The sequence below is a fragment of the Cheilinus undulatus genome, linkage group 18 (assembly GCF_018320785.1).
Source record: "Cheilinus undulatus linkage group 18, ASM1832078v1, whole genome shotgun sequence".
Lineage (NCBI taxonomy): Eukaryota > Metazoa > Chordata > Actinopteri > Labriformes > Labridae > Cheilinus > Cheilinus undulatus.
This window is the reverse complement of record NC_054882.1, coordinates 18,548,237-18,574,768: the sequence shown is the minus strand read 5'-3', so window position 1 is coordinate 18,574,768 and position 26,532 is coordinate 18,548,237. Positions and strand designations below refer to the sequence as shown.

The following is a 26,532-nucleotide window of genomic DNA, read 5'->3' as shown; positions in this document are numbered from 1 at the left end:
TATTCAATCTCCTGAAAATGGAGAAAGTGGGCTGACTTTAAATCCCTTCACAAAAGAGAGAAGAGAATTGACTATTTTCTGACACCAAGCTTTTATTCTGTTTGTTTTGTTACTGCAAAAAAGTAAATAAAATTTAAGTTAGAAAAAAAACTACTGAAGTATTTGAAGTATTGTGATTGTTGTTATGCTTTAATTTAATTTCAACGCCACTGATATCTTGGTTCTTCTCTCACTCCTGTGTTCCTTCTGTGTTTGTATATTGCCCTGCAGAATCATGCCCTTATATGGGCATAACAGAGGTGTTTCTCTATGCTAATAGAGAAAGACAAAAAGTAAGAAAATGTCGATGGTGGCAAAAAAAGTTTTTAATTCCAAAGTTAACTTACACTTAAAATTTGCAACCTAATATCTCTTAAAATGGATCTGTTTTATAGACTTTTGTGTGAGTCTGACTATATCTTTAAGTTTCACATAGCATTTGTTTAGTGAGATGAGGAAAGGGGCAACACCCAGGTAAAAGTTGGACAAATTATTTTTTCTTCATTGATCTGATCCATGTGGACGCTGCTTCTGCTGAGACTGTCACTTTCTGCTCTCAAAGCTTTGAAAATATTTACACAGAGACAGAAAAATCCAAGAAACAAACATAGAAAAGACAGGAAGTAGTGCAGAAAATTCCTGCCTGGTCTGATCATTTAAAGATTATCTTCTTTGATCATGCAGTGTGCTGCTCTCCCTTATCACAAGCCAAGTGAAACTGCCCATCGATATTCCTCCCCCTTTGTGCTAAATAAACAAAACAACAATGATTCATCAGGATTATTTACAAGAGGGGATTTTCTAAAAAGGAATCAACAAGAGCGTCACCTTGCACCTGTGTGTTAAAAGATGGGCGCTGAATAAAGGTTGTCCAAGTATCAGAATTATCTTTAAAAGAACAACACAGCATAAGAAAAGAAATTGCTATAATTTCTTCATGTAAGAGGCTCAGACTAAATTCACATCCTGGCGACATGTCACAGATGGATAACATATCATATGTGCAAATCAACGTTGTCCTCTGTGTCACACAAATCCTATAGTTTGTGCTTTTCATTTGGAGAGGAAGGGGGTGACAGTAAAGCTCTAAAAACCATGCTGTAATTCAGCCCAGCAGACTTATTTTTGTTCTCATCCTAGAATTACATAAGATTGTACAAAACTAACTAACTAGTGATAACTTAAGTGATTATTTGAAGACTAAAATGACAAAAGACTTCATAGTTTCTCCTTCTTAAATATGTTGAAGGTTTTGTTTTTATGTTCTCTTTATTGTTGTAACTTTTATGCCTACAGGTTTGGGACTTCTGCTCTGACAAACAGTCAGATTCAGAGCTATTATAGTGTGTATTTTTATAGTTTCACAAACCCAGTGGACTAAGCAACTTCCAGAGTTGCTGTCAATTCTTCCCTTTAAATATGTTAAATGCACAGCCTTTTCCTTTGCTCAGATCTTTCTCCAACAGTCCAGATAATATGGCAGCATGTTTTATTATTATCATTTGTTCTTTGGGGATGATAAGATCAGGAAAGAGCCATTTAGGATGCTTCCTTCATTTCATTTAACAGTGACAGCTATCGACCTAATTATCACAGTCAGCCTGGAGCACACTGTTCTTATTTTTTGTCTATGAGTAGCAGCAGATTCATTAAAATCTAGAGATTGCTGTTTTATATAGCTCTATCTGCTCTTAATGAGTTATACTCTTGGATGTCTGCACGGCACGCTGCTCTGATGATGAGCTCTGATGTCATTAGTGATGTGATGGTGATGCATTGACGCACAGGATTCATCACTGCTGCAGAGTAGGCGGAGCAACCATCTGACCAATCAGATTTCCTAAAGTCACCTTGTAGCTTTTTATGTTTTTGCTTGTTTTTAAAGGTTTATTTGCCAGTATGATTTTATGATTTAATGTTCTTGGTTGCTTTAAATCAATTTAATCATGCCGAGTGCCCTAAACCTCCTCTCTGAATCTGCATTACAATCATGTTATCATCAGTTAACAACTATGGATCATTTCTATCGTCAATCATCTTGAACAATCTTTTTATTTCAAGGCATTCAAAATTGAAATGAGTTTCACATTAATATATCTAGGGAAATTATTCTTTTTAATTTGGAAATGCTGATGCCCCATGATTAAAGGTTTAATCTGCTGATTATCTCTCATTAATCTGTGGTAGGTCTGGGGCCTTAATCTTTTTATTACAACATTCGGTATTCAATAGAAAAAAATAAGATAATCCTTCTTATATCTATTATATTCTTATGATTTTTATAATTCAAAGCTTCAGTAATTACATTTACAAAGACTTTTTTAACAGTAAAAAAGTACAGTAAAAAAAACGTAATGATATAGGTTGCCATTTAGGGTCTCCAAGAGAGATTAAAGGTCTAAACTAGGGCAAAAACAATTCCTTGAGTAATTTGAGTCAACTGATTACAAAAATCCCTTGAGGCAAATTGTCTGCCTGGAGGCTTCATATAAATGACTCATATACAGGTACATCTCAAAAAATTAGAATATGATGAAAAAGTTCAATATTTTTTGTCACTCTTTTCTGAAAGTGAAACCCATACAGTACATAGACCCATTACATATCGAGTAAAGTATTTCAAGCCTTTATTTCTTGAAATTTTGATGATTATGGCTTACAGAAATAAAAACCCAAAATTCAGTTTCTCAGAAAATTACAGTATTACATAAGATCAATGAAAAAGGGATATTTTAGACAGAAAAGTCTGGCTTCTGAAAAGTATGTTCATTTCTATGCACTCGACACTTAGTTGGGCCTCCTTTTGCATGAATTACTGCATCAATGCAGCGTGGCATGGAGGCGATCAGCCTGTGGCACTGCACAGGTCTAATGGAAGCCCAGGTTGCTTTGATAGCGGCCTTCAGGTCTTCTGCATTGTTGGGTCTGGTGTCTCTCATCTTCCTCTTGACAATATCCCATAGATTCTCTATGGGGTTCAGGTCAGGCCAGTTTGCTGGCCAATCAAACACAGTAACACCATGGTCACTGAACCAGCTTTTGGTACCTTTGGCACTGTGGGCAGGTGCCCAGTCCTGCTGGAAAATGAAATCAGCATCCTCATAAAGCTTGTCAGCAGAAGGAAGCATGAAGTGCTCTAAAATGTCCTGATAGATGGCTGCGTTGACCGTGGACCTCAGAAAACACAGTGGACCAACACCAGCAGATGCCATGGCAGCCCAAATCATCACTGTCTGTGGAAACTTCACTTTAGACTTCAAGCAACGTGGATTCTGTGCCTCTCCATTCTTCCTCCAGACTCTGGGACCTTGATTTACAAATGATATGCAAAATTGACTTTCATCTGGAAAGAGTACAGTGGACCACTGAGCAACAGTCCAGTTCTTTTTCTCCACAGCCCAGGTAAGACGCTTCTGGCGTTGTCTCTGGTCCAGGAGTGGCTTGACACTAGGAATGCCACATTTGTAGCCCATGTCTAGGATTGGTCTGCGCGTAGTGGCTCTTGATGTGCTGACTCCAGCCTCAGTCCACTCCTTGTGAAGCTCCCCCAAATTCTTGAATGGCTTTTGCTTGACAATCCTCTCAAGGCTGTGGTTATCTTTTATGCTGGTGCAACTTTTCCTACCACACTTTTTTCTTCCGCTCAACGTTCTATGAATACGCTTGGATACAGCACTCTGTGATCAACCAGCTTCTTTAGCAACAACCTTTTGTGGCTTACCCTCTTCTGGAGGGTGTCAATGACTGTCTTCTGGACATCTGTCAAGTCTGCAGTCTACCCCATGATTGTGTAGCCTACTGACCCAGACTGAGAGACCATTTAAAGGCTCAGGAAACCTTTGCAGGGGTTTTGAGTTGATTAGGGTGTGACACCATGACTTTCTAAAATTGAACTTTTTTAAAATATTCAAATTCTGTATTTTGTGTCTGAGACACTGAAATTTGGGTTTTCATTTCTATAAGCCATAATTATCAAAATTTCAAGAAATAAAGGCTTGAAATATTTCACTCTATGTGTAATGAGTCTATTTAATATACGGGTTTCACTTTCAGAAAAGAGTGACAAAAAATATTGAACTTTTTCATCATATTCTAATTTTTTGAGACGTACCTGTATTCCTTCATGCCCATAGTTTAAATACAGACATCACGCTTGTATGGACGGTTATTTATGTGGCACTATACACCTACTTTCACTGTTGCTGTAACTTAACATGCAGTGAAGCTAATCAAGGTGTGAAAATCACGAAGGTAGAGAAAGGAAATGGTGCAGTGATATTGAAAGGTAAGCATCCTGGGTCTTTTACGCAGCCACAGTCTGTTGCATTATGACAATATCGCATTATACTGGTGTAGCAGTATGGTGTCCTAATGAATTGATAAAAAAAAATGACGCAAAAAAAAAAGTTTTCCTCGGAGAGTGAAGAGACTGCACAGGCCGTATTTCACATATCTCAAATTTTACACCCACCCTGCAGAACTTGTTGATATGAGGCAGTGGTCAGTCTGTGTCTGCAGAGGATTTCATAAACTTCACAGATTGACCAGAAAGCACTGACAGGCTTCAAGTCCTGTTTCGGTGCTTTCTGTCTGTCTCTCTCTTTTTCTCCCTTCTGCCTGCTTTTTCTACTAAATACATGTGTATGTGTATATCATATATGTAGGCGTTTATATTTACAGTTTTTGCTGTAAAATTGCCAACATGTCTTTTTCCCTTTGTCTCAAAGAAAGGTGAGGTCCCTTGTATAGGCATGGTGGCTTCTTGTCCTCCCCTAACATCTCTATTACATGTTAATAATCTGCTATCATGCAATTTAAATATTTTGTTCTGGTTATCCAGGGCTGGTTCACTGTTTCCTAGGTCATTCTATTGTGAATTTGATGGTCTGTAGGGTTTTTCTGAATTGCTCATACATAAATCAAATAAATAAATAAAGTGGAGCTCTCCTCCTGTGGTGATAGTTGTGAATCACTGGCCCACAGCCTCAGAGTTGCTCATCTGGTCATTTGTTGTTTTTAATCAAGGAGTATTTCCTATCACAAAGTCCACAAAGTGTATTGACTTAATAGTACACCACCCTTTTCTTTAAATGTGTGATCATGAGCAAATGAGTGAGAAAAGCTGTTAAAAAAGCGGCACCACCAGCCTGGTCTGCATCACTATGTTTCCCAGCATTTTCTAAACAGTGCTGAGGGCACTTGCACTTGCAGAGTTGATGATGCTCATCTCAGCAATTCATACTAGTTTACTGGTAGAACAGATATTTAATGCGCGGGACACTTCATCGATTAAAACAAGTCAAGTGTAACGGTAGTTCATGCAGGGCATGGAAGTCATACGCCCAGTTGCGATCAGCCAGTGGATTTAATTCTTGTCTCCCAGCTCTCACAGCCAATCACAGCTCATCCTCTCAATAAGATGGTCTTTTTAAATATGATGTCCATCTCACTGATCTCTGCTGCTGGCAAAGCTTCCCCTCCACAGTCCCAGCTGCCTCCTTTTTAGCCTAAAGCTTTTGTTGCACCTTCATATTGACTTTTATGTTAATATGGAGTACGGAGTTTATGTTGCTCCTAAACAAAATTTTGTATTAATTGGAATGTATGCACTGTCATTAATATATCTATGTGGACCTTCTAGATATGCACTCCCTGGAAAGTCAACAAACAAACAAAGTAATCAAAATTCTAAATAAATAAATAAATAACTAGCAGTTCCCAAATCCCTGAGTGAAATCTTTTGAGGTATTTTTAATGCTACAAGCAGCACCAAATCAAAGATGTTCATACTAATCTGATTACTACAGTTGTCGATATGTTATTATTACTTTACTTTTGATAATATGTATTGCTGTAGTAATGTTGTTTTGCATCAGTAATGCAAATAAATTTTTATTGACTCAACTACTATTCAGAATATTACTATACAAGACGCAAAATCACCTAAGCTTCTGCCGTGTTTCATTTTGAATGTACAATAAATCAACAGATTGCATATAGGCTACAGGTTTGCTTTCTGTGTATCACCTCTCTCACAGTGTGCTCAGCTCTCCTGCTAAAACAACGTGGCCTCTCTGCCTCTGGCTAAACAACCAGGCTGTTGTACTATCTCAGTCATCTCAGGACACCACAGAGTTTCAGTACACAGCATACTGAAGTCCACAGATCAGTCATTTCCGTTCAGTAATCACGGAGAGCTCAAATGGAGGCATTCAATCACTTCATTTAGATGCACAAAACCAGGTAAGTAGATGTCAAGCTCATGCAGGAAGTGGGACATGTGAACGTGCACTGCAACATTTTCCTTAATGAGACTTTAAGGCTCATTCTTTCCTCTTAGTTTAGTGTGAGGAGAATGCTTATGCATTGACAGATTGATATGACACAGATAAGCATTAAGGACAGTGTTTTAACTATGACAGAAAATACTGTGTTTCTGCAATCACCAAAGTGAGGATGGCTTTAAAGGCCTCTAAACCATTTTTGAAATTGTGGATCTAGAAATTTAAACAGGAATACAGGCTCTCTGAGAGTCAAAGGAATCTTTAAGAGGATGCAGGTCGGTGTGCGTGTGTGGGTTAGAAGAAAAACCTGAATTCACAGAGCAGAACAGAACACAGCTCCCGGCTCATTTCACAACTAAATCCCTGCCTTGTCGGTCAATATGGATTGTTCCTTTCTGTTCTGCTTACCATTATGTCCCCTTTGCACTCATACAGACAATGGTGGGCTAGCTCCTGGTTGGTGCCTCCTCCACAAAAAACACTGGAGCAGGCCAGGTGCATGAGGTTTTCCACTGAAAGAGACAAGAGACAGGCTGTTGAGCAATGCAGAAAAAATACACATTTCTGATTGTTGTTTTACATACAGAGGAGGTTTTCACACCAGCAATTACAAGATAACTGATCTAAACATTGTATAGTATTTTACATGTTTTAACACAAGGTCGTAATGCTTTTATAAATTATGAAACCGGCAGGCTCTGCATTAACTCGAGTCCAAAACTTTAGTGTCTATAATCTTATATAAATATACAGCGAGAGATTGCCACTCCTATATCTCAAGGGGGTGTAATCAGTCACTGTTTATGAGAAAACAAACAAAAAACAAAGCTGATGGCCCCACCAGGGGTGATTTTATGTGACATTTAGAGGAAACGTGTTGAGAGAGCTTAGTGATTAGAATGGCACATAAAATTTTCAGCGAAATAACAAGCTGAAGATGCTGGATTCTGAGTTAATAACCTATTCAAAACAAGAACTGAAAATTATTTTGCATTCAGCAACCAAGGTAATGACAGGTTGATAAGGCAAACAGGGAACAGAGCACATGTTCTACCATCACCCAAACACATTTGTCCCCCTTAGTCCAGTTTATTTGTGCAGCATGAACACTCCGTACTAGAGCTGGACAATTAATTGAAAAATAATCAAAACCAACATTTAGAGCTTATAACCGACATAAACCTGCTGTGTCAATTATTTCTAAATCTTTTCCTTGTAATTCTGTCTCTACAAAGGTAACACCCCTTTAAAAACAAACTACTGGCTGTGTAGTCACGTGATAGGTAGCCAGGTGTTGCAAGGCATGTAGCCTACTGGAAACCTAAGAGAAGAAGAAGTACTAGTCATGCGCTCAAATACAAGTTGTTTATTTTTGAACTTGGAAAAATTTTCCTTTTACAAAAAAAGGTGGAATAATAATTCATTAATCATAATCGAGGTAAAGAGTTCAAACAATCATGATTTTGATTTTTGCCATAATCACCCAGCCCTACTCCATACCTTACTCAAACACAGAACAGATGGAAGACTTGGGTTTCAGCATGGTGCGGTTTGTAATTTACAAGCACGGGTATGAAACACAGACATGACTTATACACTAACAGAGGGGAGCCGGCACACCAACTTGCATAATAGAGAAATCCAGGAATGTTTCAGGACCATACCTAGCGAAAACAACTCTAAATTAAGCTTGCAGTTATGTTCTGTGTTGTTCACTATAGTGCTGAGTCTGAGAATGCACCTCTTGTAAACAAAGCTATGAGTGTCGTATTACAACTTGATGATGTATGTGCAAGGGGTAACCGAGGTCAGGCACATGGAGGACTTGGAAGTGTAAGTGTAAGCATTAAGTGTGTTTACGTGCAACATTAAGTGGATCTACAGCTATGGCATGATTGCTACAGGTGTAAGAAATCAAGCACCTAGCCATGCAGTCTCTATTTGCAAACAGCTGTGATACAAAATGCGCCGTTCTGAAGAGCTCAGTGAACTTCAAGCGAGGCACTGATATGGATGCCACTTCTGCAATAAGACAAATTTCATCCCTGCTAGATATTCCACAGCCTGCTGTAAGTGATACTATTAGAAAGTGGAGGAGTTCAGGAACAACAGCAACTTCCAGCGCTCTGCTGATTCCAAAGCCAAGGAGTTCTAAACTTCCACTGACATTAATGTAGGCACAAACATTTTGCAGCAGGAGCTTCATGAAATGGGTTTCCATGACTAAGCAGCTGCATGCAAGCCTTACATTACCAAGTCAAACACCAAGCATCAGATGGAGTGGTGTAAACATAATAAAGAACCTGTATTTGAATGCAATGTCATTACAGTCCCTATTGGTGTAATGGCCAGGTGGCCAAATACTTTTGCCCATACAGTGTATCAGTAATGGAGACAGGGAGGAATACTGGGTTCATTGAAGAAAACATGCTCCTCATCAGGTTAACTTCACAGACTCAGCTTCAACCCCTCATTATTGAGTTTGAGTTGCCTTTTGTCTGGTGATATATCGTATCAACTTGTCCACCAATTTTTTTCAAATGAATTGCTAATATGACTTGAAGTCTATAATAATGGGAAATAAATTGTTTAGATAATTGCTTGTCCAGTGAGGTCGGCAGAGGTGACGGTCATAGAGCAGGAGAAAGTTAGTACAACAACCCCGGCAGCACCAGGGGAAGGACATTAGGAATGCAAGCAGGGCACAAACAAGATGGAAATGGCACATGAGGTTTGCAAGGAGTGCCACATGAAAATAAAATACTGCAGAAATATGACAAACATGAGGGCAACACTAATACTAAATCAGCTAAACAGTTTAAAAAACGGCAAAGATCGCAATATATGGTATTGCAATACTCACTGTATTGCAAAATGTTTAAAATCGCAATATCATTCAATCGTGACCAAAGTATCATGATAATATCATATCATAGGGCCAATTATGATTCCCACCCCTAGTTTGCACCAAACCTAATTTATGAAATGGGTCTCTGGATTTTTTCTATGCATTTCTGATGTTGCATCTGAGCTGGTACTGTTGCAGGAACTATGGAGGGTGCACAGAACACCTAGGCCAGTTTGAGGACTATAGCTTCTGCTTGTGGTCACCTTCTGAGCTACACCAGTGCCCGTTTACTAGTTTTTTAAAGTCCACTGCTAGACAGGCTTACCCAAGTTCCCTTTCAAGCATTGTGTAAATGTACTGAATGTGTCTTCCAATAGTCATGTATTCAGTTTTAGAATAAAACACTGTACAACCTACCTTTCTCCTGGAAATCCTTTTTCTCCTCCAGCTCAGTAAGTGGAGCCCAGACCAGCTCTGCTCGATGATGATCCAGCTCAACAGCTGACTGCTGCCTCAGCTCTGGAATCTCCGCCTGGTATCGGGACCCGATGTTTATCCGTCTGGGAACAGGACATTGATGTATTTACTCAAGAGTTCACCATGTTCACTTAGACATCACTAATCAATTTCAGAAGTTTTTGCTGTATTTCTAGGATTACTGTTCATTTCTTGGCTTTCCTCTGACCACTGACTTCTGTTGAAGATTGTTTAAGTTTTAATGCACTGCAATCCTTGAGCTATTTCAAAATCAATCTTATTAAAGTGCTCTCTTGCACTCTCAGAACATTAGATACAATTTTAAGTCAGAAGTTTGTACTTAAAAACAAAGTGCACTTTGTAAAACCATAGAACAAATGTAAATGGGTCCTCATCATGGTGTGGGATAAAGGCCACATTCAAGTACCAAGAAAAGGCTCATAATTCAATAAATGCATGCATCTTTTAAGGTTGAAATATCAACTAAAACCAGACACTTCAATGCTATAGTTGTGAAACTGATGTTGTTACATTAACAGAAGATCCTGTTCAAACATGCCCCCTCCCACCCGTATATTTCCAGTGGGCCTGCAGTGTTTCCAGATGAGTGTGTGTATTCTGGCAGCCTCCCCCAGGGAAGGTGGGCTGCTAAAAGTTCAACTGGTGAGTTTGGGAGTGCACCAGGCACTGCTGAAAACATGATTTATGTGAAGCCTCACTGGCTTGACCCCTGACTAACAGCTCGATAGCTTGCACAATGCACCCCCATAGACATCACCTTGCAGTCGATGAAAAACAACAAAGAAAAATTCTTGACTAATAGTTAAAGGTTAACTACCAGGAGTCTCTGGATCCTTAATGCTCCTCTTTCTCTGTTGCTTGGATTTCATAAACAAAGGCATGAATGACTGTGTTTACATTAATGGCGTAACTTGGATGTTGGCCATGTTCTTACTTTGGGTCTTTTTCAGCACACTTAGAAATTTTTAACCCCATTTATTCTGCAACAGTATTCTAGGTACATAAATAATTGCTAACAGCAAATCTGTCATTCCTGCAATGGTTTAGATTTAAGGAGACATTACGCAGGAGAGGACGTAGCATGTAAATCAACACCAGTTTAAGGACAGGTCAATATTGATTTCTTTAGCAGACAGTGGTGTCAAATATACAGGGGAAAACAAAGTGATGACTGATATAGCAACCTTAGAGTTACTTTTGAAGTGGACATATATAGAGAATTATTAACCAAATTTATGGCCAGACCCTTGTGGCATCAGCCATTTGGTTACTGAAACTGCCTTTACAAAACAGTGCCTCAGGCTAACTCTTACTTCAACCGAAAACAGACAAAGAGGTGAAGATGAGACAAATCTAAAGCCTCCTCCAGACAGCTACATCATCCTGTCCTGTTGTCGTATCAGCCATGCCCTAAAGTATACATAACTCACATTCTGCTTAAAACCAAAACAGATGAGTTATTAAATAATTCACCCCCATAAAGTGCATGCCCATAAAAATGTTTATGATTCCCATCAATATCATTTCTTGGAACCAGACTATAAACATGTTTATTTCAGCTGGCATTTTAATATTGGGTGTGTTTTTAGTGCTCTTGCAGCTAGCTTCACTTCAGGAACTGCATTTCTTGCACTTATACATAGCCTGAATTTTCAAGGTTGGTTACAAAAGCCAAGTAATCCCTATTACACGTCAGGACAGGTACGGGAGCCACGTCAACCTTGGTCCTGTACTGTTCTGGCCTCCTAATGGCAAACGTCCAGGCCTGTGCCAGGTCCATGCCCCATATCTCCAGGTATCTTCCCAGCTAACCCCTCCATGAAGCATTCCACAAGGCACCCAGTATGCGATGGGCTGGATCAGGCCGGGAAAGCACACCTGTAAAAGCGCCGCTGAGCCTTCCAATCCCCACTCTCCTGAGCACGTCAACATAAAACACACAGTCTTGCCAAAGATACCCAAAAATGCGACCAAAAGACTCTGACTTTCGTCTGTATGCTCAAATGCTGGAAATGCCACAGTTGCCCAGTGAACCAAACGCTCATGTGCGAGTCAAAGTCTGCGGTTAATCTCAGCCTCAGAGTCAGTGGATTGATGGATTACACTGTCAGGGTAAGGTGAACTGTTCTGCAAATTGCCTGTTTTTTTTCCGCAAAAATAAAGATGTTTACAGCCTGTTATGACAAAAAGCTTTTGGTCTGGACAGCTAATGTCTGACAGGTAAAAACTGTACAGGCAGTATTTCTTTTTGGGATGCACAATATTATGAGTCTGGTATCGGTAGATATTAACTTGTAAAGGCAAGTATTGGTATCGGCACTTATCAAAACTTCTGCTGATATTTTGCCTGTGTATTTCAGCATATATATTGACTGTAAATTTTGTCCATATACAGTGCTTAACGAATTTATTAGACCACCTATCTCAGAGACCATCCAGCATCATGAAGTGCTTTAATGCGGACTCTTTCATTTTCAGTGAGCTCTCGATGTTTTACCACTTTGAACAGGAATGAGGAATTTTAAACTGAATTCCCCTTTTTATACCCAAATTTGAGCCGGCTCACTGGGCTTCTCTGAGAAGTCAGAAATAAATCAAGCATAACATTCAACCACTAAAACTCATTTTTCTGTTCAGGAATGCAAGTAAATAACTATAATTTGACATATTAATCAAGAAATAATGATGTGCTTTACTATTTTTTCAGTTTTTTATAAATCAGTACATTTGAAAATTCATGGATAACAATAATAATTATATTTTAGCATTAAAAATATCATTTGGGTTAAAGAGCTTCTACATATTGGTGTATTAACCATTGCAGAAACATAAAAAATGATTTTGGTTTTACCAATTTTTACCAATGCTGTTAATTTAGGGCAGCTGTGGCATAAACCTTATTTTGGGTGGTGGTCTAATAAATTTGTTAAGCACTATACACTAATAAATTAGTGGAGTTTTAGGCTAAATCAGCAGACCAATGTCAGTTGAAGTCTTTTTCTCTATTTATCCTCATTCTTTAAACTTTAAAGTGTTTTTTAAGGACTAAAGTTTGTTTTCTTGGTCATCCTCAAACCTTAAAGTGTGTCCAAAAGGACTGAAATTTCTTGTCCGAAAAGTATATTTAAATATTGTTATTGATATCGGTATCGGCTAAATTGAATTTGTAAATATCAGCAAAAATCCAATATTGTGCATCCCTAATTTCTTTCATCTGCTTTGTGTATATTAATGCTTAAAGCCATTGCACACCAAGGACAATGTGATTAAATGACATGAAAATACAAATAATTGGCAATTTAATTGCAATTGCGATTTAATCTAAATTTTGATAAACTACCCAGCCCTTCTCCTTTTACAGTGTTTTGTTCTGCCCTGCCAGTGTTTTGTTTTTTTGCTGCTCATTTGATAATACCCATTAGGAGTAGTGAATGTTACTTGCATTATCAAATGTTTTACTTGACATTCATTCAGCGGGTCTGCATGTGTAGAAGTGTATTGATGATGACACATTGTGCAAGTATAACTTAACTAAGAGTGCAAGGCAGCATGGGCAGCAAGCAGCTGCAGAAACATATAAAAACAAAGGCATCAAGCAAGAAGTATCAGTTTCACAACCATACTGGTGCATTTACTGGAGGGGCATTCAGGCAGACATCTCTTTCTCTCTCGCTCTATCATACGATGGCAATTATTGTATAAAATAGGGCAGCAATCATACTTGGGTGACCTTAAATATTCCTGGGTGGTCACCCAAATATCCTCTTTGTGAGGGAAATGCTAGGCTTTTAATATATTATGTATTTTCATGTCTTATTTTTGCCCACCAAATGTTTTTAATGTTCTGTTTTAATGGCTTAAAGCATCTTTTGTTCTATAAATAAACTTGATCTAAAGGTACTCTCTAATTTCATAAGTACTGCATTGCAAAACAGTTACCATACTGCTGCTTCATCACAATAAAAGAGTTAACTTATGAAGCTTTGGGACGCTTTTAGACATAAATATCAAACTCCTCTGCAGACTAACTGGTACCAGACTGCAGATGAGTTAATCACTGAGTGATTTATTTATTAAAACAATGGAAGTCTGTTTCGCTGCACAGATACACCAGTTGCTCCACTGTATTTCTGACAAAGTAGCAGCTCATTGAGTCCTTGCTTTTGTATTAAACTGCACTCACTGTTACCACAGTAACTGTAAGAGTCCTTAAATCAACAGAAATCTTAACCATAAAATTGTATCTTAAGTATGAATGTAAGCCACATATATTAACCCTGGATATCTGTCAAATTTCCAAACATGTTTTAAAGAGCACAAACACAAGTGTCAGATTCTCTTTCTACTATAAGACTTTAAAAAGCTTCAAGGTTTTTTAGACCACTTGATATGGAGCCGTTTTGACAGGATACACTTTAATTGAAAGAGACATCAAGCTGCATCGTTAGATCAGAGGATAAATGCTGGCAGTGATGCTCCCTGTGGATGACAGGGCAAAGATTCCAGTGGTGACAGTGGTGCTCTGAAGGATGGGTTTAGAGTTTCATAAAGTCTGTGTTCTCTTTCAAGACATTTCAAGATTCAGCCCACTGTTATGACTTGAATAATTGATTGCAGAACTTCTACTCTAGCGGTGATAATGCATGCTTTTTAGTCCCCATGTAATTTCTTTTGAAAATAACACACCCCAACCCCCTTGAAGCCTCCCTTTCCATTATGATAGATGATGCTGGGAGGGAAATACTCACGGCTCTATGCTGACTGGAGTGGCCTCGCTCATAGCAGACAGAACTGGTGGTGTGATGTCGCAGCTGTCTAAATAGAAGCACAAATACAAAATCCTCTCAGTGACATGATCACAGGACTTAGAACTTTGATATATATTATAAAGGTAAACTTGTAAGGTATAAAACAAGAGCATATAATGCATAAATGGTCATTCAGTCTGACTTAATTCTAAAATTCATAGTAAGACGATCATAATTCATCCACGGATCATACATGTTAATTATGCCTACATTTGATATGTCATGGGGATACTCCGGGAAATCACATGAACTACATATTTTGACTTACTGGAGCGCAACAGGCTGCGTGTTGCAGACTTGGGGGTTGCAGGAGGCGGCAGGCCCTGCCCACTCGCTGCAGCTGCTGCAGCCGAGGACAGGAAAGTGGAGAAGTAAAGGCCAGAGCCTTCACGAACCGGGCTGAGGATCGGTGGCGGCGTGTAGGGGGGGATGGTGAGGGGGTTGTCAGCGAGGCGAACAGGGGAACGCAGGTGGCTCTGGTAGGACGTGATGCTGGAGTAAACAGGAGGAGCAATGAATAGACCAGGTTTTGGCGGCGGGATGAAAAGGGGCTCTGGACGGGGGCGTCGTTTTGACTTTTTGCCATCATCGTCCCTCTCCCCATCAGCTCCATTCTGAGGAGGAAAATGACCAACATTAACGCAGGAGACTCCGTGTGTACTGTGGAAAATCCTTCTAATTCAACAAAAATTCTAACAACTGTTAGAGCAGATACCAGAACGAGTAAACTCAAATAATACTGATATCTCTTGTGATAACACAGCAACAAAAATTCCTCCCGGACACAAAAAACATCATTTATTTTGTTCATTTGGATTTCAAGCTTATACATTAGACAGAGTCACTGAACACACTCTAACTTAGATGTACTGTTAATAGTAATGAAGGGCAAAATAAATATGATTTTCCAAACACAAATGTCTACCCAAAATTTTAAAAATCCTCTGAATTATCATTAACAATCAAGAAGATGTGCATGCAGTGTTGCAGCTCTCTGTATTTTGCTTTTTAGGGCATTTTATGGGCGCCAGCATTTGAGTATTGATGTGAAGCTCACAGTCAGTAGACTGCAGGTAAGATCATAAGGAATCTTAAGCTACCAAGTGACGTCAGCGTGTCTCTCCTTAGCATTTTGTGTGCAACAGGTATGTGTGCATCTTGATGAGAAATTAATGGGACGTTAGAAAATGCATTTTTCATCTAGTGAACAGGGGTTCTCATCAGTTACATAGACTATAGGTGTAATATGCCCCACCAACATTATACTTTCATAAAGCCAAACCTGTGCGTGCAAATGAGCCATGCTGCGTTTACAGAATGTGGCGCAGACAAAAAAAGCTCTTCACTGTGTGACTGAGCTTCAGACACTCAATCTACAGAAGACGAAGCCTTGAAATATTTCAGGTGAGAAATTTGTTCCTCTATGTAGGATCTGCATATCCATATGGATTTGCATGCCCCTGCCGTGTCTCTCTCACGCAGGTGTGGGCTACCTTAATGTCTAATTTATTAGATATTCTGGTAATACTTAGGGTTAAAAAAAATGCCAATTTATCTGTTCTTCTTTTATAACTTCAGTACTTTTCAGTAATATTAAACAGTTTCTCACAATAACAGAATTTGATATGATACTGGTTAAAATAAAAGGATATCAATACCTGTTTAAATACCACAGCTACAACAATAATCCCAAAACTGCTGAATTTTGTTATTTTTTAATTCCAACCTGCTTATGATAAAAGTTCACTGAACATACTTTGAAATGCTGTTTAATTAAAGGCTAACTAAGTAAGGTTTTCCTAAACTAATGTATAGGGACAACCTAACATCAAACATTTCCTCTGAATCATCATTAATAAGCCAGAAGAGGTGTCAACACTGATTCTTCTCTCTATCTATAATTTTTTTGTATTTAGGTTATTTCATGGGTGTGAGTGTTTGTGCAGAGCTGTGAGGTGGTCATCAGTCCACAAGTTAGCAAGGATAAAAAAGCTAGCAAGGATAGAAGGAAGCTGTGATGGAGGGCAGAGCATAAAAGCACACAACAGGCAGAAAGAGGGACTTCAGGGTCTTCAGCATAATATCAACTATATCCTGAATCTTCCCTTCATTCACTTGGTTGCCCATTAAAGCTTGCCATCTCTCTCTCTCTCTGCTAATGCCACCTTTGGGTTGAAATACAAATGTATGTCTGTTTGGTATTATTGAAAGCATGTGATATTGAAAAAGTTGTTGAAAAAGCAAAGTTCTGATCAAATGTAATGCATAAATAAACAGCTAGCTGTTTGTGCATTTCCCCAGAGAAGTCCTGGAGTACAAGAGAAAAAGAACGGCACCCCAACCCTCTGCTGTATTGTACAGCGTTGTACATTATGTACAGTATGGCACTGCTAAACCCTGATAATCTGCCTGATCTGGGACAGGGCAGCCGGTTCACCAAATCCCCCCAAATGAAAGAGGGAAAGGGAGAAATGTGTGGAAATGGGGGCAGGGGGACACACGTAGAATGTGGGGGGAAGGGACCATGTGCTGGTGGGGCACAAATGTCAGGTTTTAAATGCAGAAGTTTTGACAGACTGAGGAGGACAGTGAAACCCGGCTTTAAAACCCTGTATTCCTCAAAACTCAGTGTTGACTCATACTGGTGAATAATACACATACCAGTACATACATGTACGTATGTAAAAATGTCTCCAAAGAACACCAATTGCATGAAATAAAACAAAGAACAGCACCAAAGAATTGATGTGAACTTGCCTGCTCTGAGCTGTCTGATAAGGAGTTTCTAAGTGAGCGTCTCCTGGTGACAATGACCGAGGGCTTGTGGTCGGAGCGGCCCAGGTCCTGGGGGTTTGTGGGCCTGTGAGGCCAGTGAGAGGCCGGGGTTGTTTCGTCACCGTCAGGGGATGAGGGCTCCTGCCGTCGTACTGGGACGGATACAGGGATAACAAGCGGAAGGAGGCTTTCATCTCTGGGTCGTTTGGCGTCAAGAGAGTCTGATTCAGCTGGACTCCAAGGCCTGTGAGGCTCCTGCTAGAGAGAATGAAAGAGGTATTAAAAAAACTACAACAAAAATCCAGCTTAACATAAAACATGTTTTCACCCTTCTTGAATGTTTTACCCTTTTACTGACTTTAAAAATCAATCATGGTCATTATAATTTTATTTTTTATTTTTTGGCTTTTTTACAAAAACCTCGTGAATGTCAAAGTGAAAACAGATTTCTACAAAGTAATGTCAAATATAAAAAAATATGCAATGTTAAATAAGTGGCCACATAAATATTCACCCCCTTTAAAGTGGCAAAAATAGTTAAATGTGGATCACCCGAGTGCTGTAAATATGTCTAAAGAAACTGTAGCATAAATATACCTGTGTTTGGAAGGTCCAGTCACCAGTTAATCAGTATTCCTGGCTACCATTACACCATGAAGACAAAAGAACACCCCAGGCAACTCAGAAAAAAATGTTATTGAAAAGCATAAGTCAGGCGATGGATGCAAAAAAAAAATTCCAAGGCACTGAACATCCCCTCAGAGTTCAGTTAAATAAATCATCCAAAAATGGAAGTAATATGGCACATGTATAAATCTACCTAAATTATGCTGTCCTCACAAACTGAGGGTCGTGCAAGAAGGAGACTAATGAGAGAGGTCACTGAGACACCTATGACAACTCTGAAGGACTTACAAGTTTTAGCAGCTGAGGTGGATGGGCCTGGGTTCTTCACCAGTCAAAGTTTAATGGGTGAGAGGCAAAAAGAAAAACCACTGTTGAAGAAGACTCAGAGTTCACCAAAAGGCATGTAGGAGAGTCCATGGTCAAGTGGAAGAAAGTTCTTTGATCTGATGAGACCAAAATGGTGCTTTTTGGCCATCAAACAAGATGCTATGTTTGCTGCACATCATCACAGATACACCACCCTCACTGTGAGGCATGGTGGTGGCAGCATCATGCTGTGGGGATGCTTTCCGGCAGCCAGCTCTGGAAGGCTTGTAAAGGTAGAGAGTACAATGAATGTGGAAAAATATAGGAAAATCCTGGAGGCTAATCTTATTCAGTCTGCAAGAGATTGCCTGGCCTCAATCCAATAGAGAATTTGTGGCTGGACTTGAAAAGAGCTGTTCACTCCCAATCCCTGTGCAACCGATAGAGCTTGAGCAGTTTAACAATGAAGAATGGAGTAAAATTTCAGTGTCCAGATGTGCAAGCCTGATTGAGAGCAATCAACACAGACTCCGTGCTGTGATTGCAGCCAAAGATGCATCTACCAAATACTGACTTGAAGGGGGTAAATACTTGTGCAATTGACATTACTTTGTAGAAATCTGACTTCACTTTGCCATCAGAGAGGGTTTTTTTTTTTTTTTTTTTCTTTCTTCTTAATAATTGGGACCAAAATATACAGACCATGATTGATTAATAAAGGTAAAACGTCTAGACTAATAAGTGACAAAAGCAATAGTTTTCTGGCATAAATTCATAAACTGAGCACAACCTTCTTAATGTACTCTATATAATGAGCCAAGATCCCAAATACATTAGAATACCCATCAAAGGAAGTCTCAACATTCACTTTAGTGAGTGTAAATTCATTATCTGGGGATTCCTAAATTCTTAACAATACAGTGAGGGGACTCGTAAAATTTTTACAAAGCATAAAATTAAACAATTTTTAAAAATAAGACAATAAAAAATGATCTGTATGTGTACATATGTATGCAGGCGACCAGGTTATTGGTAGACAACACTTATGTTGAAGCTGTATTCTGAAATTTGTCTAGTTGCTGTATCTCTGCCACCCTTTCCTAATTATTTATTTTTCTAAACTTCTATAAAATGTCTTTGCGCCTGTCTTTCCCCATTCTTTATAATTCGCCCTTAACTCTTAAATTAACTGTAAACTGTTAACATAAAATACAGAAAAGTTATGTTTCATGACTGTTTCAATGAAAGCCTTCACCATAAAGCATTCTGCAGGTCTTCACGCTGATGCAGTACTTTTATGTGCAGCATTAAAGACTAACTTGCAGAGCATTCTTCACATTTTTCTGAGTTACCATAATGACTGAGCCTGAGCAGCCGCCATGCTTAAGAGCCGCTGCACGCTTTAGAGCAACGATCAATTCTCGAGCAACTTCAAAGAACTTAAAGACCACATCACAGGATTGCTGAAGAAAGATTCACTCCGTCACTGCACGCTGCATCTGCATGGGCAGATAGGCATGCAGCAGTGTGGCTACGCTGGATCTTTGCTCATTAACGCTGGTGGAAAACTCCAGCTCTTACACCAGAGCGGTGGAGAGATATTCTGCTGAGCACTGCATGCAGGGCAACCCTGCACCCCCTCCCTGGATAGAGGGAGGGGGGGGAGGATGGGGCAGACGAGGCCAGGCTGGAGTTTCTCTCCTTTGATGGGATGGGAGGGGGGTGCAGGCATGTAACCAAACACACTGTCAGTATGATCAGCTAGCCTGCGAGGCAAATCCAGGGCGCAGCCATGCTGAGCTACAGACACACTGACTCACTGCTGTTTGGCAATAGAACTTGTTGCACAATTGAGGCATTCAGCACATAAACACAGATAAGCGTATGACTTCACATTTTACAGTCAGGGAAACTTAGCAGGCCTGTTTAATTACTCAAGGAGAGTTTAAGACTCACATATAAGATGTTTAGGTAGAGTTGTCGCAATACAAGAAGTTGAACTTTAACACTATTTACTGCAGGAGAAAAACAAATCTTAGGCACCAAATACTGGGTCCTTCCTTTTTTCCAATTACTCAAAATTGTAAGCAAACTGTTGCATCTAAAAATATTAATATCTTTACTTTTTAAAGCTCTGAGCCACTTCACTTCTATTGTACATCCAAATAAATAAGATCACTTCATTTTTAAAACTTGCAATATAAAACAGCGTCAAAAGTATGAAAAATTCTGTTAACCTTATTGTGCCTGTATGTATCAAACCTGGGATAATCTTCAGTACATAAAGTGTTCTATTTTTCTCCCAGGCAGAGAAAAGCTGCTCAGTTCTGTGGTGTATACTTCGCTGGGTGTTGATTACATTTAGCATCTCTTCCAGCAACACGTTAATCACAAACAACACAAGTTTTGGCGCAGTTTTCCTGGCAGCTGCCTCAAGCAGTTTGTTCCAGTTCTTGCTCTTGTTAAGGGAGCTAAAGTCCCACTGCAATTAAACCCTGAGAAAACACCAGAAAAATACATTTTTTGCTCTTGCTGAGATATTTGCAATTGAGGTTTCAAGCTACAGGCAAATTGTGTTGACATAAAGTGCTATACCATCATCAGGATAGAGTACATAAGTTTTCTGTTTAAGGTTAATATTAAGGTTCTTTTGCTCAAAATGAAATTGATGAGTGAAAAAAAGAAAAAGGAAAACAGAGACTGGGAAAAAAAAGAAAGAAAGGGAAAAGTTAACTGAATATTTACCTTTACAACATGTGAGGGTAAAGACTCCATTTCTGACGCTTTCTGAGCAAGGGTCTCCAAGTTGACTTCCTGGGAGATCCTGCGTTTCCTGCGTGTGCTCTGGATGACGCCTGTTGGAGCTGCCTGAATGTCGCGGGCCCCGTTCTGGGAGCCTTGTGCCCCCGAGGCCGCCTGATCTGAAGAAACAGAAAGAAAAGGGTTTTCTGACGGCGCCCCTCCTTCCTTTGAGAGTCGCCGTGATCTGCGTAGCTGCGTTTGGGATTGGGGTTGTGACTGGGTCAGGGGCTCAGTCTGGAGTGGGGGCTTCAGTGGGTCTGACGGCTGCTGGGGTTCTGGGGTGATGTCCTGGATGATTGGTTCCTGGATCTTAGGGGGAGCGGGCACAGAGGACTCCTGGGAGTGTACCACCACAGGCTGTGAATGCGGGTGAGGTTGTGCATTTTGTGCACCAGAGTAAAAGTCAAGCACATGGGGGTTTTGTTGTTGCAACTGCTGATGTTGCATTTGCTGAATTTGGAGTTGTTGCTGCTGCTGTATCTTTTGTTGCTGCTGCTCATGCTTTATTTGTTGCTGCTGCTGTAGCTGTTGCTGGACATGCTGTTGACGCTGAAGGAGTTGTTGCTGCTGCTGCTGAATTTGCTGCTGGATTATGTGATGTTGTTGCTGCTGCTGCTGCCGTTGTATTTGCTCTTGCTTCTGCAGCTGCTGTAACTGGAGTGGGGGTTTTGCTTGTGTTGAGTAGATGGGTGGGTTTGGTAAGGTTGTCCGGTTGCCTTGAAATGTCTGGTAGTAGGCTGGCAGGTGCTGCCTGGGCTGACCAAAGGCCAACTGAAAAGGCTGCAACACCGAGCTTCCTCCAGGGTGTAATGCACTGTGCTGCTGGGGGTTTAGGGCACCTGGTTTCAAGGTCTCTTGAAAAGCCTGGGATTGCTGCTGCTGCTGCTGCTGCTGCTGCTCCCAATCCAACCCTCGACCCTTAACAGCATCTCTGTATGCTTCAACTGCAGAGTTCGACTGCTTTTCTGCAGCTCTGTTAGGGGGCTGTAAGCCAGAAGTGTCATGCATCGGCTTCACAAATGCATTCTGGGTCCTTGAGTCCGTTACATTAACACCTCCAATGAAATTAGCAATGTTTTGTCCCCAGTTTGACATAGCATTCCAGGGGGAAGCTCTCTGCTGCTGGGACAGAGATGGCTGCTGACTTGGCTCTTGATGCGCCCACTTCATCGGCACAGTCTGCTGATAGTGACCCCTGCTCTGGTCTCCTTTATCAGGGCTGAAGATGACAGAGTTCAGGTACATTTGAGGACCCTCTGGATTTGACGTAACAGTACTTGCAGCCTCGCTCTGTCCAGGGTCTGAGGCGTTTCCGCCTGGGGCGTAGTAGGAACCCTCAGGGTGCTGAGAACCTTCTTTCATTGCTACAGTTTGTTCGTTGAAGAACGTGATACGTTTGCCAGTTCTTTTGGTGCTGGGTTTTTGCTGGGCTGGCACGCTCATGACGGGCTCATGACAGGTGAGTATTTCCAGCTGTAAATGCTCCCCTTGTTGAATAAATCAATCCAACAATCAAAGGGAGCACACATTAAAATTAACTTAGAATACTATGTTGACTTCAGTTGCAAAGTTAATCTCCTATTTCCCTCTGAAGTTCTTTGTGACCCACTCAGAGGTCGACAGCCTGGGGCTAGAAGAGCTGAAGTGGTCCGCGTGCTTTGCTCATTCATGGGCAACACCCTGTATAGAGAAAATGAGAGAAAGGTCAAGCATTGAGCCACTGGAGTGAAGGGGTCCCCACAGGGAGGGGTAAGAGGGGGACTCATTATCAACCCCGCCTAAACCATGTAAAAACCTGCTGTTTGCTTTTTCAACAATAGACCTCCACTGAAAGGTAGCTGGGGAGAGAATAGAGGAGGGGAGGGGCAAATCTACCCTGTGTCATTATTCACTAAGATCACGTAACACAAGGATATGGGGCTACATGCACCTGAACACGTACACCTGATCTATGATCTTGAAATTTAATAGCGAGACATAAATGCATAGCTGAACAGATGAATAAAAGAGATCATTCACTCTTTCCTACCTTACTAGTACAAGAGTTAGCAGGGTTAAACTGATAGAAAGTACTCGTTTCTACAACCGTTTACTCATCCAAGATGGAAGAAAAAGGGGTACCCTGTGCCATTTGAACCTTGACTGCATACTCAAAAAGGGCAACTGAAAGTGAGTGAGCATGAGTCACGGTGACACAACCATCGCATGAGGGAGAAAAGAAAGAGGGAAAAAGTCAAAACAGCCTCGCAGGCTTTGATAGATAGTCGGGGATCTTGATAATTGCCATGGTAACCTGTGATGATTATTTAATAAAATAATACCCGCGTGTAAGGTTTTGGAGCAGATTTTGACACAGTGCAGTCTGCCAAGTTTCAGGATGCACACAGATCCCGACTGTTGTCGTTTCTGTTCTGTTCTTGCTCCATCTGCATGGAATTAGATCTTGTCACATTTGTGCAGCAGTGCAGAAATCATTTAAATGCAACTAAAAGTACCATATTAATCTTATAACTAAAAAAGTCAAGATGATTGATCTCTATAGCATGGAGTTGGCAGCATGGGAAGTGACTGACACTCATCACCCTTTACTCTGGTGGCCTAGTAAAACACAAGTTTCTTAAAATAGACAGCTGCAGCTGTTCAGATCCTGCATTGGTTCAGAGGCACCACAGAGCAAGGAAGGTGAATGACCATGCAATGTGGCTAACAAGCAGTGTGTTTGTGCATCAGCCATGCCATGTGATGCTGCACTTGCCTATAGCCAAAAAAACATGCATATGCATTAATTCATACTGTTTTTCAGAGTCATACTGCATTGGTGCAGAAGCATATCACTGCTCATCACTGAGCGACCATGCTTGTGTGAGTATTGGGATCATCGTGACGCATCACAAGTGCAACCTTGCACAAGCCTAGGGTTTAGCCCTATAAACAAAGCAACACGTTAAATTGGCTTACAATAAATGTCAAGCGCCATTAGCCGCCCTAATCCATCGCCGTTTCCTAATCTAAATCGGCCCGTATGGCACGGCAGGCACACTGTGCAGCGGGCATCCGGGGCCTGCAGCGTGCAGGAGACGACAAATAATAACAACATACTAAGTCCGTCCAAGACAGGACTCTTCCCGGACCTCTGCTTCATCCACATCACGTTCAGCGGTCAGCCAGCTCGGCGCAAATTACGAGAAACCCCTTTTGTTGCAGGAACGGATAATCCAGTCACTAATATACCCGAGCCAACAATGCAGCGTGTATGACAATCACACATACAACGGATCGATTCAACTTGTCAACACGTCACGTCTTGTTCTGCGCACTCAATCGGCTTTGACTGAGACATTAAAAACATCTTTCAGACACAGAACCAGGGTGAGCTCCCCTATGGAGGCTCGATCGGCGGCAGCGCGCGCCCCAGCTCGCCTCTGCGAGGTAAACAAAACTTTGTCAGCAGAGCTGTGCGCCACAATAACAGGCACTGTCGAACACAACAACAACGCCACAGTCATCGACACCCTAGCTCCAGCCCTGACTGCCCCCGATACTTACTGTGTTTGTCATGAAAGCTGCTACTAACAGCAGCTCAGCCCGCAGGATCGCACGCTCGCAGCTCCGCGCGGCCAGCAGTAGCAGCAGGCCCGCACCATACAGACACCCGATGATGACTGCATTCATCCCCAAGGTTGACTCATGCTATGCTGCTGACCTCACTCACGGGTACTTTTTCCTTTTACCCCCCTCCTCCCGCTTCAAAGTCAAGAGGAAAAGGGGGTCGCAGCGTAAACACGAGTTCGTCCTAGCCGGAAACGCAGCGCTAATCTGCAAAAACGAGGGTGCAAAGCCGCGGCTGTCTGTTGCACATTATTGCACTACGATTGCACAAAAAAACTCACTGGCAATGCGGCCTTTTTGGTGTACATCGAGTCTCTCCGTGTCTCTGCCTGTCTTGTGACCCCCCCTCCTCCTCCTCCTCCTTTCCCCAGCCATCAGCTCGCTGGCCACACCCACTTCCATGCCCATATAAGGTCTTCCTCTGAAACGCAAGGCGCCGTAATTTACGGAGCAAGATCCCTCTCAGTCCATGCGGGAAATTCCGACACACATGGGAGGACCGTGGGGATGGAAAGGGAAGGGCACACCCCGATTAACATTCACTTTTATTTCCAGCTCATACACTTCCTTTAATTCCTGAAGAATTCTCCTTCAAATGACACAGCAAGAAGGGGCTTATTTATAGAAGCTGCAGAAAGCCCAAGAGGATTAACAGAAAAACAGTTTTGTTTATATTAGAGCTTATTGAAATAGCTAAAATCAGTAAAACACAAATACATGTGCATCAAGAATTCACTCGTCTTGTATTGATGTCAACTTTTTTAAAAGACTTCTTTCAGTGTTCTTTGCAGCCTTAACACCTAACAAGGTATTCAACTGCTATTAGGACAAGAAAATTGAGAAATAAAGTTTATGGTTAGTTGTAGTTATGTCATAATGTACTCAATTAACAACATAATACAAGACACTGGGTTCACAATATGATTTCAACCTGCTACCTTTTCAATAGTTGCCTGATATTTTTTAGATTTGGGGAAATTTTAAGTCTTACCTTAAAAACAAAAAAAAAACGGATAATTGCCCTTACTAATTTCAAACTTTTGTTTAAATTGTGAGGTTTTATAGCAATTAGAACATTTTTTTCTGTATAAAAAGTGAAACGGAAATGATACTGAGCAATAGAAAGCACAAACAGCGCACTCTGTTGGTCAATCATTGTACAGCAACAAACATTTTCCTGATTTATCTTAAGGTGTAGCTCTTTCTAAGGGGGACATTAAAGTGACTCTTGCCTGCCCATTTACAAGGACACGTTGCTTATTTTCTTGAAGTATAAAAGAGTTTTAAGAAGTTTCCATTATTATAAAGATTTGTTAATTTTGCTATTTCAGTTACCTTGCCATTTGCTTATTACCAGGGGTGGAAAGGAACTGATTGCATTGACTCAAACTACTGTAATTGAGGAGCTTTTTTGCATACTTGTACTTTTTGAGTAGTTTTAAAAATCACTTTTACTTCATTACATTTTAAAAAGCAACAAGTATTTAGTTAAAACACTAAAAGCCAAAACAAGGAGGTTTAAATTACTCTGACAACAAGAAAATGACCTTTAGTTTGACTTTCACAAGTCAGACAGGAGCACATAGAGAATGATCTCCAAACTGCAGTTGCATTTTATTTTAGGTAATGTGGCAGGAGATCTACAGTGTATTCTCTTGTAGTCACTGTATATTAAGGAAAGATTATATTTCACTGTGAAATAGTGCCTCACAATTAATCTAATCACAATCACAATGTCAGGCTGTGCAATGGCATACCTGCATAAAAGGCTGCAATCAGTTTTTTAAGAGGTACTTGAAAAGTTTATAAAAACACCTGCAGAAATTTCTTTAAGTTTAAAATAGTGCCATTATTGCATTTTGTAGAAATTCTTTATTTTTAAATCATGAAAAACTGTTATTTGCTGAGTTATTTTGAAGGCAGTAACTTCAGGTTT

The 26,532-nt window shown here is 40.5% G+C and overlaps 1 protein-coding gene across 5 annotated transcripts in view; it reads right to left on the bottom strand.

Annotated features, from left to right (window-relative positions):
- Positions 1-26,532, bottom strand: part of mideasb (mitotic deacetylase associated SANT domain protein b) — a 49,797-nt gene that overhangs the window by 18,330 nt on the left and 4,935 nt on the right. For 2 of the 5 annotated variants that reach the window (XM_041812294.1, XM_041812297.1), the window contains exons 1-7: positions 24,534-24,871; positions 20,931-22,667; positions 17,235-17,510; positions 14,746-15,091; positions 14,418-14,484; positions 9,589-9,731; positions 6,732-6,835 (exon numbers count right to left, since the gene is read on the bottom strand). In XM_041812294.1, coding sequence (XP_041668228.1) covers positions 6,732-6,835; positions 9,589-9,731; positions 14,418-14,484; positions 14,746-15,091; positions 17,235-17,510; positions 20,931-22,430 — 2,436 coding nt within the window. In that variant the 5' untranslated portion in view covers positions 22,431-22,667; positions 24,534-24,871. The other 3 variants (XM_041812295.1, XM_041812298.1, XM_041812296.1) reach the window with 3 other exon arrangements.